The 16083-nt window shown below is 43.8% G+C and overlaps 1 protein-coding gene across 1 annotated transcript in view; it reads left to right on the top strand.

The window, feature by feature from the left end:
• HDHD2 (haloacid dehalogenase like hydrolase domain containing 2) overlaps positions 1 to 13857 on the top strand; it is a 30200-nt gene extending 16343 nt beyond the window's left edge. The window contains exons 5-7 of the mRNA XM_069746535.1: positions 12101 to 12317; positions 13230 to 13293; positions 13546 to 13857. Coding sequence (XP_069602636.1) covers positions 12101 to 12317; positions 13230 to 13293; positions 13546 to 13649 — 385 coding nt within the window. The 3' untranslated portion in view covers positions 13650 to 13857. The remainder of the gene's footprint in view (positions 1 to 12100; positions 12318 to 13229; positions 13294 to 13545) is intronic.
• The last annotated feature ends 2226 nt before the right edge of the window (positions 13858 to 16083 follow it).

Raw genomic sequence — 16083 nt, 5'->3', positions numbered from 1 at the left:
AGGTTTTATGGACTGATGAAATGAGAGTGACTCTTGATGGGCCAGATGGATGGGCCAGAGGCTGGATCAGTAAAGGGCAGAGAGCTCCACTCCGACTCAGACGCCAGCAAGGTGGAGGTGGGGTACTGGTATGGGCTGGGATCATCAAAGATGAACTTGTGGGACCTTTTCGGGTTGAGGATGGAGTGAAGCTCAACTCCCGGACCTACTGCCAGATTCTGGAAGACAACTTCTTCAAGCAGTGGTAAAGGAAGAAGTCGGTATCATTCAAGAAAAACATGATTTTCATGCAGGACAATGCTCCATCACATGCCTCCAACTACTCCACAGCGTGGCTGGCCAGTAAAGGTCTCAAAGAAGAAAAAATAATGGCATGGCCCCCTTGTTCACCTTATCTGAACCCCATAGAGAACCTGTGGTCCCTCATAAAATGTGAGATCTACAGGGAGGGAGAACAGTCCACCTCTCGGAGCAGTGTCTGGAGGCTGTGGTGGCTGCTGGACGCAATGTTCATCGTAAACAGATCAAGCAACTGACAGAACCTATGGATGGAGGCTGCTGAGTGTCATCATAAAGAAAGGGGGCTATATTGGGCACTCATTTTTTTGGATTTTGTTTTTGCATGTTAGAAATGTTTTTTTCGAAATTTTGTGCAGTTATATTGGTTTACCTGGTGAAAATAAACAAGTGAGATAGGATTATATTTTATTAAGTTGCCTAATAATTCTGCACAGTAATAGTTACCTGCACAAACCGATATCCTCCTAAGTTAGCCAAATCTAAAAAAACCCCGCTCCAACTTCCAAAAATATTAAGCTTTGATATTTGAGTCTTTTGGGTTGATTGATCAACAACATAGTTGTTGATCAATAATAAAAATAATCCTCTAAAATACAACTTGCCTAATAATTTTGCACACGGTGTATATCTCAGATATCTATCTACATATCTATCAACTAGATGGCAGCCCGATTCTAAAGAATCGGGAGTCTAGAATCCATATATACTTTATTTATTCAAATGTAAGAATAATACAATTAATAAATAATAGTAAGAAAGAACAAAAAATGGCTGCACTCACCAGCTCTTGACAATTCTTGTTATTTAAGGTACAGTTACACAGGATCCATGAACATGCTTATGAGGGGAAGGATGAAAGACATCAGACGATCACTGAGGAGTTGGAAGGTGTATCGTGGTCAGAGTTTATTAATATGGAGGTGCAAGCGGTTTTTTTGCGCCATTCACGGCGTGCACCAGCTGCATTTGGTAATGGTTTGTTTGTTGCCTTAGTAGAGTCAGGTGTGAAGCATGTCTTATAAGCAGACTTAACAGTGTGCAGGCGACGGCGTTTATCATTTGGAGTGTAAGTAGGACAGTGTTTGCTCTTACGTGCAGATTTACCAACGGTTAAAGGAGCTTCAAGCTGCACACATTCTATGAATGGAGACAAAGAAGCTGTATTGTGGGCAGAATCTATGACTGAGGACGTGGAAATATTATGTTTGCAACGTTGAGAGCGTGCAGCAGCAGCTTTATTACTTAATCGATTAGTTTTTTCCTCAAAAGACTCATTAGTAATGCGTTTATTGCAAGCAGCATTAACAGTGTCCAGGCGCTTATGTCTGTCCTCTGTAGTCTCGTTACCACGCTGTTTGTGCTTACGTGCGGCATCGGCGGCTTTTCGCTCAGCGTCATTGGTATACTTATTATCAGACCTGATCTTACGTGCGCCATCAGCAGCTTTGGACTCTGTGTCATTAGTATACTTAACAGTATCCAGGCGCTTGCATGTATCCTCTGTACTCTTGTTAACACGCTGTTTGCGCTTACGTGCGGCATCGACGGCTTTTCGCTCTGCATCATTACCATACTTTATATCAGACCTGATCTTACGTGCGCCATCATAAGCTTTGGACTCTGTGTCATTAATATACTTAACAGTGTCCATGCGCTTGCATATATCCTCTGTACTCTTGTTAGCACGCTGTTTGCGCTTACGTGCGGCATCGGCGTCTTTTTGCTCTGCATTATTAGTATACTTTCTATCAGACCTAATCTTACGTGCGCCATCAGCAGCTTTGGGCTCTGTGTCATTAGTATCCTTACTATTAGAGCTCATGTTGGCTAAGCTAAACAGCTTTAAGCGTGGTGGTGGCAAACAACAGGTTAATAAGAGGCAGTGTCAGGTAGTAGGAAAATAGCCAGTTAATAATAGGCAATAGTTCTTTGCAGGAATGCAGATATTAATAAATAGGCAGTTTATATTGCAGAGAAATTGCTGGGCAATAATGGACAATGTCCTTATGCGGCAAATAATAGAGCAATATACCCAATGTGGCAAAGAAGAGGTTAATAAACGGCAGTCTCTCAGTATAACAGTCAGTGAATAATAGGCAGTATATGGAGAAAACACCAAACAAAAGTTCAAAATTGGTGTGAAAATGTCACTGAACCACTTCACAACTAAATATATATAGTTTTGGTAAATGGTATTATCATTTTTTTGACGAAATTCGGCAGGAGCTTGAAGAGCAACGTCACTGGGCCCGCCTCCACGCAGTAGAAACTTGCTGTGAGGTAAAAATTCAAAAATCACACCAAAATGGCGGGCGGAGTGTGTCACAGTACGGCACGTTTCTGATTGGTCGCTCGCAGCAGGCGGCAACCAATCAGACACTGGACACTGTTGACGTCACTTATCTCCGGACATTAGCTCCGGACATCATCTCCGGACATTATCTCCGGACATTAGCTCCGGACATTAGCTCCGGACATTATCTCCGGACATTATCTCCGGACATTAGCTCCGGACATTAGCTCCGGACATTAGCTCCGGACATTATCTCCGGACAAAGCCACGGAAGTTGGCACAAATTGCAGGAAGTAGTATTCTAGGCAATTATATATTAGATATACAGTCATGGCCGAAAGTGTTGGCACCCTTGAAATTGTTCCAGAAAATGAATTATTTCTGTCAGAAAATTATTGCACTTACACCTGTTTTGTTATACACACGTTTATTTCCTTTCTTTGAATTGGAACAACACAAAAAACTGAGAGAAAAAGGCAAGTTGGACACAATTCTACACAAAGCCCCCAAAATGGGCCCAACAAAATTGTTGGCACCCTCAACTTAATATTTGGTTGCACACCCTTTGGAGTAAATAACTGCAATCAATCGCTTCCTATAACCATCCACAAGCTTCTTACACCTCCTAACTGGAATTTTGGAGCACTTTTCTTTTGCAGACTTCTCCAGATCTCTCATATTTGAAGACACCTTCTCCAAACAGCAATTTTAAGATCTCTTCATAGGTGTTCAATGGGATTTAGATCTGGACTCTTCAGGACTCTCTAGGGCTTTGTTTCCATCCATTTCTGGAGGCTTCTTGAACTATGTTGGGGTCTTTGTCCTAAAACGCCAACGCAGCTTTCTGACACTTGACACTACATTGCGACCCAAAATCCTTTGGTAATTTTCCAATGTAGGTTTCATTCCGTTTTCAGTAAACAGTAGAATGATGTGCTTTACCAAAAAGCTCCATCTTGGTCTCATCTGTCCACAAAACACTATCCCAGAAGGATTTCGGCTTACTCATGTACAACGTCACAAACTGCAGTCTGGCTTTTTTATGTCTCTCTGTCAGTAGTGGGGTCCACCTGGGTCTCCCACCATAGCGTTTCATTCATTCAAATGTTGATGGATAGTTTGCGCTGACACCAATGCATCAAGAGCCTGCAGGACAGCTTGATTGTCTATAAAATGATGGCACATTCAAAGCAATAGTGGATGGTGAGATATGGAGCCTGAAAGTCAGACGTTCAAAACATTGTTACCCTTTTGCTCGTCAGTGTGTCAACAATCTCGAGATTACAAGTCCATCCCCAGAGATCTTGATGTTCCTTTGTTCACGGTTCGCAATGTACTCAAAAAAGTTTACAAACCATGGCACTGTAGCTAATCTCCCTGGACGGCAGAGAAAAAGTGATGAAAAGTTGCAACGCAGAATAGTCTGGATGGTGGGTAAGCAGCCCCAATCAAGATCCAAAGAAATTCAAGCTGTGCTGCAGACTCGGGGGGGCATCGGTGTCAGCGCAAAGAATCTGTCGACAATTTTGATTCTCAAGTCCTCAGACAGTTCTCTTCACCTCTTTCTGTTCTCCATGCTTAATGTGGCACACACAGACATACAAGGCAAAGAGTCAACTTCTCCCCTTTTTATCTGGTTTCAGGTGTGATTTTCATATTGCCCACACCTGTTACTTGCCACAAGTTGTTTATCCACTATTTTGCCCGTCCCATGTACACACATGGCAAATTAAACGTTTGTTCACTTTTTTTTTTATATTCCTACAGTGTGCTGCTGCTTTTCTGCCATTATATTATTAGGTTACTTGGTGTAACCTGTAGGCCGACACCTACCAACTGCATGTAGTCATTGCTTGTGCCATTTCATTTTTTGCTTTTTCTATATCTATCTAGATTTCTTTTTTTATTTCTATCTAATATCTGTTTCATATCTGCTTATTTATCTCATATCTATCTATTATCTATCTATCATATATTTATTATCTATCTATCTATTATCTACCTATTATCTATCATCTATCTACTATGTATATATTATCTGTCTATCTATTTATTATCTATCCATTATCTATCTATCTATCTATTATCTATCTATCCCATATCTATCTATCTAATATCGTTCTATTTATCTAATATCTATTTATCTAATATCTATCTATCTATTATCTATCTATTATCTATCTATTTATTATCTATCCCATATCTATCTATCTAATATCTATCTATCTAATATCTATCTATTTATCTAATATCTATCTATCTATCTATCTATCTATCTATCTATCTATCTATCTATCTATCTATCAATATAGTGATATATTTCTCCATCCCCTTATATAAGAAACAAGTAGTCACCCCACAGTTGCACATGGCGGAGAGCAGTAGAGAGGGACTCCGGGGTACAGCCCATCAATATGAAGTGTAATATACTCAAGTAAGAAAGAACAACAATAGGAAAGGTGACGCTGTACAATATAACGTGCGCAGGGAGTCCAATGGATGACCGATGGCATAACATGTAAAGCATGGTGCTAGGAGGACTGCACCAGCCTTATAGTCTCTCCTGAAGAATCTTGCAAGAGGAAACACATGGAGAGCCATATATCTTATTATGGACACATTTCCCTAATGGCCCCCTTACATGTATGTTGTGAATTCTGTGGCTGAATTCACTTCTGTGGTCACAAGTGGTACTGCAGCTTCTGAGCTTCCTCCCTCAGGTGTTCTGGTGAGCTCGTTAACTGCTTCATTACTTAACTCCGCCTGATGCTGCTATCCTTGCTCCTTGTCAATGTTTCAGTGTTGGATCTGAGCTTCTCCTGATTGTTCCTGTGACCTGCTGCTCTGTATAGCTAAGTGCTTTTTGCTTTTTGTTGCTTTTTTTTCTGTCCAGCTTGTCTTTTGTTTTGCTGGAAGCTCTGAGACGCAAAGGGTGTACCGCCGTGCCGTTAGTTCGGCACGGTGGGGTTTTTTTGCCCCCTTTGCGTGGTTTTGCTTTAGGGTTTTTTGTAGACTGCAAAGTTCGCTTTACTGTCCTCGCTCTGTCCTAGAATATCGGGCCCCACTTTGCTGAATCTATTTCATCCCTACGTTTTGTCTTTTCATCTTACTCACAGTCATTATATGTGGGGGGCTGCCTTTTCCTTTGGGGAATTTCTCTGGGGCAAGTCAGGCCTATTTTTCTATCTTCAGGCTAGCTAGTTTCTTAGGCTGTGCCGAGTTGCCTAGGTAGTTGTTAGGCGCAATCCACAGCCGCTTTTAGTTGTGTTTAGGATAGGATCAGGTGTGCAGTCTACAGAGTTTCCACGTCTCAGAGCTCGTTCTTGTATTTTTGGGTATTTGTCAGATCACTGTGTGCGCTCTGATCTCTAAGCACACTGTGTTTCTGGATTGCCTTCATAACACCTGTCATTAGCAAACATAACACATGTATCCAGCAGTAAGGAGACGCTATATTTTTTAGAATGTGCATTCTTCTGCGTGATCGTTACCACGTACCATTAATATGCCGTCTCCTGATTATCACACATCTTGCTATACAGGTCCTTCTCAAAAAATTAGCATATAGTGTTACATTTCATTATTTACCATAATGTAATGATTACAATTAAACTTTCATATATTATAGATTCATTATCCACCAACTGAAATTTGTCAGGTCTTTTATTGTTTTAATACTGATGATTTTGGCATACAACTCCTGATAACCCAAAAAACCTGTCTCAATAAATTAGCATATCAAGAAAAGGTTCTCTAAACGACCTATTACCCTAATCTTCTGAATCAACTAATTAACTCTAAACACATGCAAAAGATACCTGAGGCTTTAATAAACTCCCTGCCTGGTTCATTACTCAAAACCCCCATCATGGGTAAGACTAGCGACCTGACAGATGTCAAGAAGGCCATCATTGACACCCTCAAGCAAGAGGGTAAGACCCAGAAAGAAATTTCTCAACAAATAGGCTGTTCCCAGAGTGCTGTATCAAGGCACCTCAATGGTAAGTCTGTTGGAAGGAAACAATGTGGCAGAAAACGCTGTACAACGAGAAGAGGAGACCGGACCCTGAGGAAGATTGTGGAGAAGGACCGATTCCAGACCTTGGGGAACCTGAGGAAGCAGTGGACTGAGTCTGGTGTGGAAACATCCAGAGCCACCGTGCACAGGCGTGTGCAGGAAATGGGCTACAGGTGCCGCATTCCCCAGGTAAAGCCACTTTTGAACCATAAACAGCGGCAGAGGCGCCTGACCTGGGCTACAGAGAAGCAGCACTGGACTGTTGCTAAGTGGTCCCAAGTACTTTTTTCTGATGAAAGCAAATTTTGCATGTCATTCGGAAATCAAGGTGCCAGAGTCTGGAGGAAGACTGGGGAGAAGGAAATGCCAAAATGCCTGAAGTCCAGTGTCAAGTACCCACAGTCAGTGATGGTGTGGGGTGCCATGTCAGCTGCTGGTGTTGGTCCACTGTGTTTCATCAAGGGCAGGGTCAATGCAGCTAGCTATCAGGAGATTTTGGAGCACTTCATGCTTCCATCGGCTGAAATGCTTTATAGAGATGAAGATTTCATTTTTCAGCACGACCTGGCACCTGCTCACAGTGCCAAAACCACTGGTAAATGGTTTACTGACCATGGTATTACTGTGCTCAATTGGCCTGCCAACTCTCCTGACCTGAACCCCATAGAGAATCTGTGGGATATTGTGAAGAGAAAGTTGAGAGACGCAAGAACCAACACTCTGGATGAGCTTAAGGCCGCTATTGAAGCATCCTGGGCCTCCATAACATCTCAGCAGTGTCACAGGCTGATTGCCTCCATGCCACGCCGCATTGAAGCAGTCATTTCTGCCAAAGGATTCCCGACCAAGTATTGCGTGCATTAATGAACATTATTATTTGATGGTTTTTTTGTTTGTTATTAAAAAACACTTTTATTTGATTGGATGGGTGAAATATGCTAATTTATTGAGACAGGTTTTTTGGGTTATCAGGAGTTGTATGCCAAAATCATCAGTATTAAAACAATAAAAGACCTGACAAATTTCAGTTGGTGGATAATGAATCTATAATATATGAAAGTTTAATTGTAATCATTACATTATGGTAAATAATGAAATTTAACACTATATGCTAATTTTTTGAGAAGGACCTGTATTTCTCGGTATCTCGATAGTTTGTTTTCTGACCCGATTCTGATATTCTCCTGTGACTACTCGCTGCTGTACCAGGACCATGTTTCCATAGGGGGCACAGGGCACATACTGTATTATGTTGTTCCAGGTATTTATATATATATATAGTAGATGGTGGGCCGATTCTAACGCATCGGGTATTCTAGAATATGTATGTATATAGCCACATAGTATATAGCACAGGCCACGTAGTACTGTATATAGGAGTACTACGTGTCCTGTGGTATATACCATGTGGCTGCTATATACATACATACATATCGTAGAATACCCGATGCGTTAATATAGGCCACGCAGTAAATAACACAGCCCACGTAGTATATAACAGCCCACACAGTATATAGCACAGCCCACGTAGTATAGAACACAGCCCACATAGTATCTAACACTGGCCAGGTAGTATATAGCAGCAACACGGTATCTAACAAAGCCCACGTAGTATACAGCAGTGTGGGCACCATATCCCTGTTAAAAAAAATAATTAAAATAGAAAATAGTTATATACTCACCCGACGGGATCCAGTGTAGATCTAGCGAACTTCTGACAATGTGCGCGGTTGCCGCCATCTTGCGTTCCCAGGATGCATTGCAAAATTACCCAGATCACTTAGCGGTCTCACGAGACCGCTAAGTCTTCTGGGTAATTTCGCGATGCATCTCTCGGATCGGAAGCTGGCGGGAGCGCATCGTCGGTCTACGGAAGGTGAGAATAGCAGGTTTTTTGTTTTTTTTAATTATTTTTAATATTAGATCTTTTTACTATTGATGCTGCATAGACAGCATCAATAGTAAAAACTTGGTCACACAGGGTTAATAGCGGCGGTAACAGAGTGTGAGTTACCCGCGGCATAACGCAGTCCGTTACCGTTGGCATTAACCCTGTGTGAGCGGTGACCGGAGGGGAGTATGGAGCAGGCGCTGACTGCGGGGAGTATGGAGCGGGCGCCGGGCACTGACTGCAGGGAGTATGGAGCGGGCGCCAGGCACTGACTGCGGGGAGTATGGAGCGGGCAACGGGCACTGACTGCGGGGAGTATGGAGCGGGCGCCGGGGACACTGATTGCAGGGAGTATGGAGCGGGCAACGGGCACTGACTGCGGGGAGTATGGAGCGGGCGCCAGGCACTGACTGTGGGGAGTATGGAGCGGGCAACGGGCACTGACTGCGGGGAGTATGGAGCGGGCGCCGGGGACACTGACTGCAGGGAGTATGGAGCGGGCGACGGGCACTGACTGCGGGGAGTATGGAGCGGGCAATGGGCACTGACTGCGGGGAGTATGGAGCGGGCGACGGGCACTGACTGTGGGGAGTATGGAGCAGGCGATGGGCACTGACTGCAGGGAGTATGGAGCGGGCGCCAGGCACTGACTGCGGGGAGTATGGAGCGGGCAACGGGCACTGACTGCAGGGAGTATGGAGCGGGCGCCAGGCACTGACTGCGGGGAGTATGGAGCGGGCGACGGGCACTGACTGCGGGGAGTATAGAGCGGGCGACGGGCACTGACTGCAGGGAGTATGGAGCGGGCGCCAGGCACTGACTGTGGGGAGTATGGAGCGGGCGCCAGGCACTGACTGCGGGGAGTATGGAGCGGGCGACGGGCACTGACTGCAGGGAGTATGGAGCGGGCGCCAGGCACTGACTGCGGGGAGTATGGAGCGGGCAACGGGCACTGACTGCGGAGAGTATGGAGCGGGCGCCGGGCACTGACTGCGGGGAGTATGGAGCGGGCGACGGGCACTGACTGCAGGGGAGTATGGAGCGGGCGCCGGGCACTGACTGTAGGGGAATAGGGAGGAACTAATCGGACTGTGGCTGTCGCTGATTGGTCTCAGCAGCCATGACAGGCAGCTGGCGAGACCAATCAACGACTTGGATTCCATGACAGACATAGGCCGCAACCAATGAATATCCGTGACAGACAGACAGAAGGACAGACAGAAAGATGGAAGTGACCCTTAGACAATTATATAGTAGATATATTATTGACCCATTTGCAGTAATAGGTCCCTGGGACTTTATATGTGTTTGTTTTTTATTAGTACAGAATAAAATTAAAATTAATTTTGAACATTACCACTATCTGCTCCACAGTATCTGATACCAGCGGTTCTCTACATATACCCACTTCTTTGTTATAAGACTTTATTCTCCTTTACTTTATTGCTATTTTATTTTCATTGCTTTATACGGTTTTTTTTTTTTTCATTTTATTTCCGTGTTTTTATTGTATTTTTTTTGCTGTACAAAATTGTGACAAAAATGGAAAAGTAAAATTGACCTCCGTCATCATTGCCAAAATTTTATTTTTTATTCATTTTAAATGTTCATTTATTTTATGCTACATTTTTACAGGGTTTTTTTAATACTATTTTTTTTTTATACATTTTTTTTTGTTCAAAATTCTGACCTAAAAATGGAGAAATGAAAGTGTTGTGTGTCCTCACCACTAACTTCCAGACTGACTGCCCTCCCGGGTGCACTGTAGCGTGAGGGAGGTCATGATGTGCAGGGACATCAGGCCCATGTGTTATCTAATCTCCCTTCTTCTCTTATCTTATCACCCCAGAGATATAAAGCCATGTTCTCTGTTGAATTGCTGCCTTCTATAACTTATATGCTGCATCATTCACAGTTTTCCTTTTCTCTAGAAGCATGCGAAGGGCAGAATGAACCCCGCTCTTGCCCAGGTCAATGGTCTTACTGCCATTTGCCCATGTAATAACCCATGCGCCACTTCCCGTGTATTCTACGTGTCCTGTCTATGCTCCACACAAGACTCGGGACCTCCATTCTACTGATCTGCCATCATACATTGATACGCGTTAAATGTCCTATGTGGGAAAATCTGTCAGCAGGTTGTTTTTTTTCTAGTTAATCTGAGAGCACCATGATGTAGGGGCAGAGACCCCGATTCCAGCGATGGGTCACTTATCAGGCTGTGTGCTGTAGTTTCAATACAATCAGTGTTTCATCAGCAGGAGATTATCACTGCAGGACTAGATCTCAGGTGCAGACCTGTCCAGCTAAACTGTGTAACCCCGCCCCCAGCACTGATTGGCAGCTTGCTGACAGTGTACACAGGAAGCTGCGAATCAGTGGTGTGGGCGGGGTCATACACAGCTGAGCAGTTAGGTCAATGGCTCGTGCTGTCTACTCGGGCAGAGCCACTATGAGTAGGAAGGCATTATTAGTTGCACTTACCATGTATCCTATTACTCCCATCCTCTCCCATCTGAATTGCTGCAGGTCACTGAGCGTGGCGGCGCTCATCACTGATGTATCCTGAGATCTGAGCTAGGGTCATAAATGTGCTTGCTGTAATGAAGGGCTCTGCTTCAACCTGGGATTAACCCTATACTCTACAACCTACACAGGTCCATGCTGCACACTCAGCAGAATGGAGCGTGCATACGTACGGGGCTTATTAGGAAGGATCAGCCTTCTGCTCGATCAGCGTTCAGCCAATTACTTTTTAAGAAGCATTTTCAATCTCATTGTAGGGGAACCTTTCTAACAAAAAGGTTATGTCCAAATTGGACACCCCCTTTAAAAACAACCCGTCACTTGCCATAAATATGTATTTTTTTTTTTTTTCACTTGGTGTAAATGCCGCTGTTCTCCTGAATCCGGCGATGTTATTCTTTTATCCCTGCGCCTCTCCGTTCCTGAGATATGACCCCTTTTACCCTGTGTATACATTTAGTCTTTTTAACCAATTGGGTGTGGCCCTCAGGATGAGATCCACGCCCACTTGGATAAAAATACATACAGCGAAGAAATGGGCCATATCTCAGGAACGGAGAGGCGCAGGAACAAAAGAGAAACGTCATCGGATTCAGGAGAATGGCGGCGTTTACACCAGATAAGAAAAAAAGTAATCATATTTATGGCAAGTGACAGGGCGTCTTTAAAGGGAGTGTCCCGCATTATTTTTTAGAAGGGTTTCCTAATATTAAAACCTCTTCAAAAGCAGTTTGCTCATTCATCAGAAAGCGCTCTATGGTAGGTGGACATGCCATATCCTCCATGATACGTAAGGGTCAGGATAAGGACCCCCTTACTTTACTCAGCATTCCTTTACAATAGGCTTCCTAATCCAGACCTCTCCTTTAAGAGCCAAGATCCCCCTATAGACGTGTATTAATGAATTTAGTGCTGGGGGGCCCCATTGTGACACAGGGTCTTTTTTAATTGCCATGGTAGCTGCACAAATAGGCGGGCACAGCTGTAAAAAATCATGTCAGTAGACCCCCCCCCCTGATAAAACATGTACTCGGCAATGTCCCCTTACACTTCTCCATCCTTGTCTTTCCAGACTGGCGCTGGACGGCGCCCCCATCATAGCCATACACAAGGCCAGGTATTACAAGAAGAAGGACGGCTTAGCGCTGGGTCCCGGCCCATTTGTGACAGCTTTGGAATACGCGACAGACACTAAGGCCATCGTGGTGGGAAAACCAGAGAAGACTTTCTTCCTTGAAGCCTTGAGGAGCACCGACTGCTGCCCGGAGGAGGCGGTAATGATAGGGGACGTAAGTGCATTTATCTAGGTTTCTTTCTATGTATCCCATATCTCATCTATATCTCTTCATCCATCACACCTAGGCTGTAGGCGGTGCAGCGGGCAGTGAGCGCAGGCGGCTCTGCTACATTTCTCTCCAGTTAGATTGATAGCATTTGAAATGTAGCGCTGCCCTCTTGTGGACTGTCCTGGTAATAACGGCTCTTTACCATCTTGATCTGAATATGCAGGTATTTGATGGAGTCAAGGTTAAGGCTGTGTTCACTCATAGTGTACAAGCTGCTTTTTCCTTTTTTTTTTTTTTTTAATCCACATTCCCTGCAGATGTCTGCACCAAAGAGCCCTGATTATTGAGTCTATTTGATGCGGTATTTTTTATGCATTATTTTTTCTTCGTACTGAAATGCATTGAATATGAACTTAACAACAGAAAAGCATTTCTTTTACATATTTTTTTTTTTTCATGAAATCACATCTACTTTGCTTCGGAACATTAAAAGGGTATCCTATCCATATTATTAATAATAATATTAGCAAACACCTCCAATTAGAAATGTGGTATAGTTCTTCTGATTTGCTATGTCGCTTACCCCATGTGCATTGTAGTAGCTTAGATCTCCATGGTTACGAACACGATCAACTGATTGACATTTTGAGAGTGGTCGTAACCATGGATGCTTGCCCTGCACATGGGGTAAGTGACAGAGAATCAGAAGAACTATACAATTTACTAATATTATTATTACACCTGCTACATATTGGGATAGGATCTTGGAGACGGGAATAACCCTTTAAAGATCAGTCTGATCATGATCCCTCCATGCTGGGAGGTGATGATTGGGGTCTTCAGGGCCGACCACGTTTTGCATCTCAGCCTCTGTTAAATACAGGTTTATGTATTTGGATTTTCTTTTCCATACAGGACTGCAGGGATGATATTGGGGGTGCACAGGACACTGGCATGCTGGGGATACTAGTAAAAACCGGTACGTATCTGTTATCGGATCTGCCCCATATATACCCCTTGTTCCATCCGAGGCGGTTTGATGCTCCCTCATGCTTTACACTGCAGCACTGCTTGTTTAGAAAGGACGGAATATGATCTACACCTGTTGGGGGCTTTTTCTTTACGTGTCTGGGTTACTGCTCATTGGCAGCCACCCGCCGAGCTCTTGTGGCATCCAGCAGCAATGCTGGGAGTTGTAGTTTTGATATTTTCCGTCTCTTCTACTTCACAGGGAAGTACAGGATAGGCGATGAGTCCAGAATCACCCCGGCGCCTCACCTGACCTGTGCCGACTTCCCTCAGGCGGTGGATCACATACTGAAGAATCTGCTGTGATGAGAGATTACGATTCAGGAGAGGAACGTGGCGGACGATCGAGATCACGATTTGTTTTCCCCACGTTGATGCAATGCAAAAAGGCATAAGCCGTTTTAGGAACTCGCTCTAAGCCGCCCCCCGAAAATATCGCTCTGATGGCGGACATAGCCTTCTCCACCTTAGGGGGGTTACTTCATTAAAAATAAGGTCTTTCCAGTTTGTACGATTCATTTGTGAAGTCTTCACCTTCATAGTTCCGTTGTTTGTGCTGCAGAACGCTCCGTCTTCTCTAACGGGGTCGTTGTCATCATCGCCTGCCATGTTACACGTACAGTGGAGGAGCGGCCCGGTCATCATCTCTACACATTACAATACGCTCTCCACCACCATATTACAGAGAAAGGTGCTGATGCTGCTGTAATCGCAGGGTTTCATTAGCTAGTTACGACAGCTTTCTATCTCAGCTGCTGCAATCACCGTATTTCATTATCTAGTTACGACAGCTTTCTGTCTCAGCAGGTGCTGATGCTGTAATCACAAGATTTCATTAGCTAGTTACGACAGCTTTCTATCACAGCAGGTGCTGATGCTGTAATCACAAGATTTCATTAGCTAGTTACGACAGCTTTCTATCTCAGCTGCTGCAATCACCGTATTTCATTATCTAGTTACGACAGCTTTCTGTCTCAGCAGGTGCTGATGCTGCTGTAATCACAAGATTTAATTAGCTAGTTACGACAGCTTCCTATCAGCAAGGAGAACATAATTTGATCACTAGGTGTCTCTGCTATTTTGCAGAGCAATACAATTAAATGTCGCACCCAACTGCAGATGCTGCTGTAATCACAGGATTTCATTAGCTAGTTACAACAGCTTTCTATCTCAGGAGGTGCGGATGCTGCTGTAATCACAGGATTTTATTAGCTACTTACGACAGATTTCTATCTCAGCAGGTGCGGATGCTGCTGTAATCAGAGGATTTCATTAGCTAGTTACGACAGCTTTCTGTCGCAGCAGGTGCTGATTCTGCTGTAATCAAAGGATTTCATTAGCTAGTTACAACAGCTTTCTAAGCAGGTGCTGATGCTGCTGTAATCAGAGGATTTCATTAGCTACTTAGGCTGCCATCACACGTTCAGTATTTGGTCAGTATTTTACATCAGTATTTGTAAGCCCAAACCAGCAGTGGGTGATAAACACAGAAGTGGTGCATATGTTTCTATTACACTTTTCCTCTGAATGTTCCACTCCTGGTTTTGGCTACAAATACTGAGGTAAAATACTGACCAAATACTGCTAGTGTGATGGCAGCCTTACGACAGCTTTCTATCTCAGCTGGTGCTGATGCTGCTGTAATCACAAGATTTAATTAGCTAGTTACGACAGTTTTCTATCACAGCAGGTGCTGATGCTGCTGTAATCACAAGATTTAATTAGCTAGTTACGACAGCTTTCTATCACAGCAGGTGCTGATGCTGTAATCACAAGATTTCATTAGCTAGTTACGACAGCTTTCTATCTCAGCTGCTGCAATCGCCGTATTTCATTATCTAGTTACGACAGCTTTCTATCTCAGCAGGTGCTGATGCTGCTGTAATCACAAGATTTAATTAGCTAGTTACGACAGCTTCCTATTAGCAAGGAGAACATAATTTGATCACTAGGTGTCTCTGCTATTTTGCAGAGCAATACAATTAAATGTCGCACCCAACTGCAGATGCTGCTGTAATCACAGGATTTCATTAGCTAGTTACAACAGCTTTCTATCTCAGCAGGTGCGGATGCTGCTGTAATCAGAGGATTTCATTAGCTAGTTACGACAGCTTTCTGTCGCAGCAGGTGCTGATTCTGCTGTAATCAAAGGATTTCAATAGCTAGTTACAACAGCTTTCTAAGCAGGTGCTGATGCTGCTGTAATCAGAGGATTTCATTAGCTAGTTACGACAGCTTTCTAAGCAGGTGCTGATGCTGCTGTAATCAGAGGATTTCATTAGCTAGTTACGACAGCTATTTATCACAGCAGGTGCTGATGCTGCTGTAATCACAAGATTTAATTAGCTAGTTACAACAGCTTTCTATCTCAGCAGGTGCTGATGTTGCTGTAATCACAGGATTTCATTAGCTAGTTACGACAGCTTTCTGTCACAGCAGATGCTGATGTTGCTGTAATCGCAGGATTTCATTAGCTAGTTACGATAGCTTTCTATCTCAGGTGCTGCTGCTGCAATAACCGTTTTTCATTAGCTAGTTACGACAGCTTTCTATCTCAGCAGATGCTGATGTTGCTGTAATCGCAGGATTTCATTAGCTAGTTACGATAGCTTTCTATCTCAGGTGCTGCTGCTGCAATAACCGTTTTTCATTAGCTAGTTACGACAGCTTTCTATCTCAGCAGATGCTGATGTTGCTGTAATCGCAGGATTTCATTAGCTAGTTACGACAGCTTTCTATC

The sequence above is a fragment of the Ranitomeya imitator genome, chromosome 1, assembly GCF_032444005.1.
Source record: "Ranitomeya imitator isolate aRanImi1 chromosome 1, aRanImi1.pri, whole genome shotgun sequence".
Classification (NCBI taxonomy): domain Eukaryota; kingdom Metazoa; phylum Chordata; class Amphibia; order Anura; family Dendrobatidae; genus Ranitomeya; species Ranitomeya imitator.
This window is presented reverse-complemented; position numbering and strand designations above follow the sequence as displayed.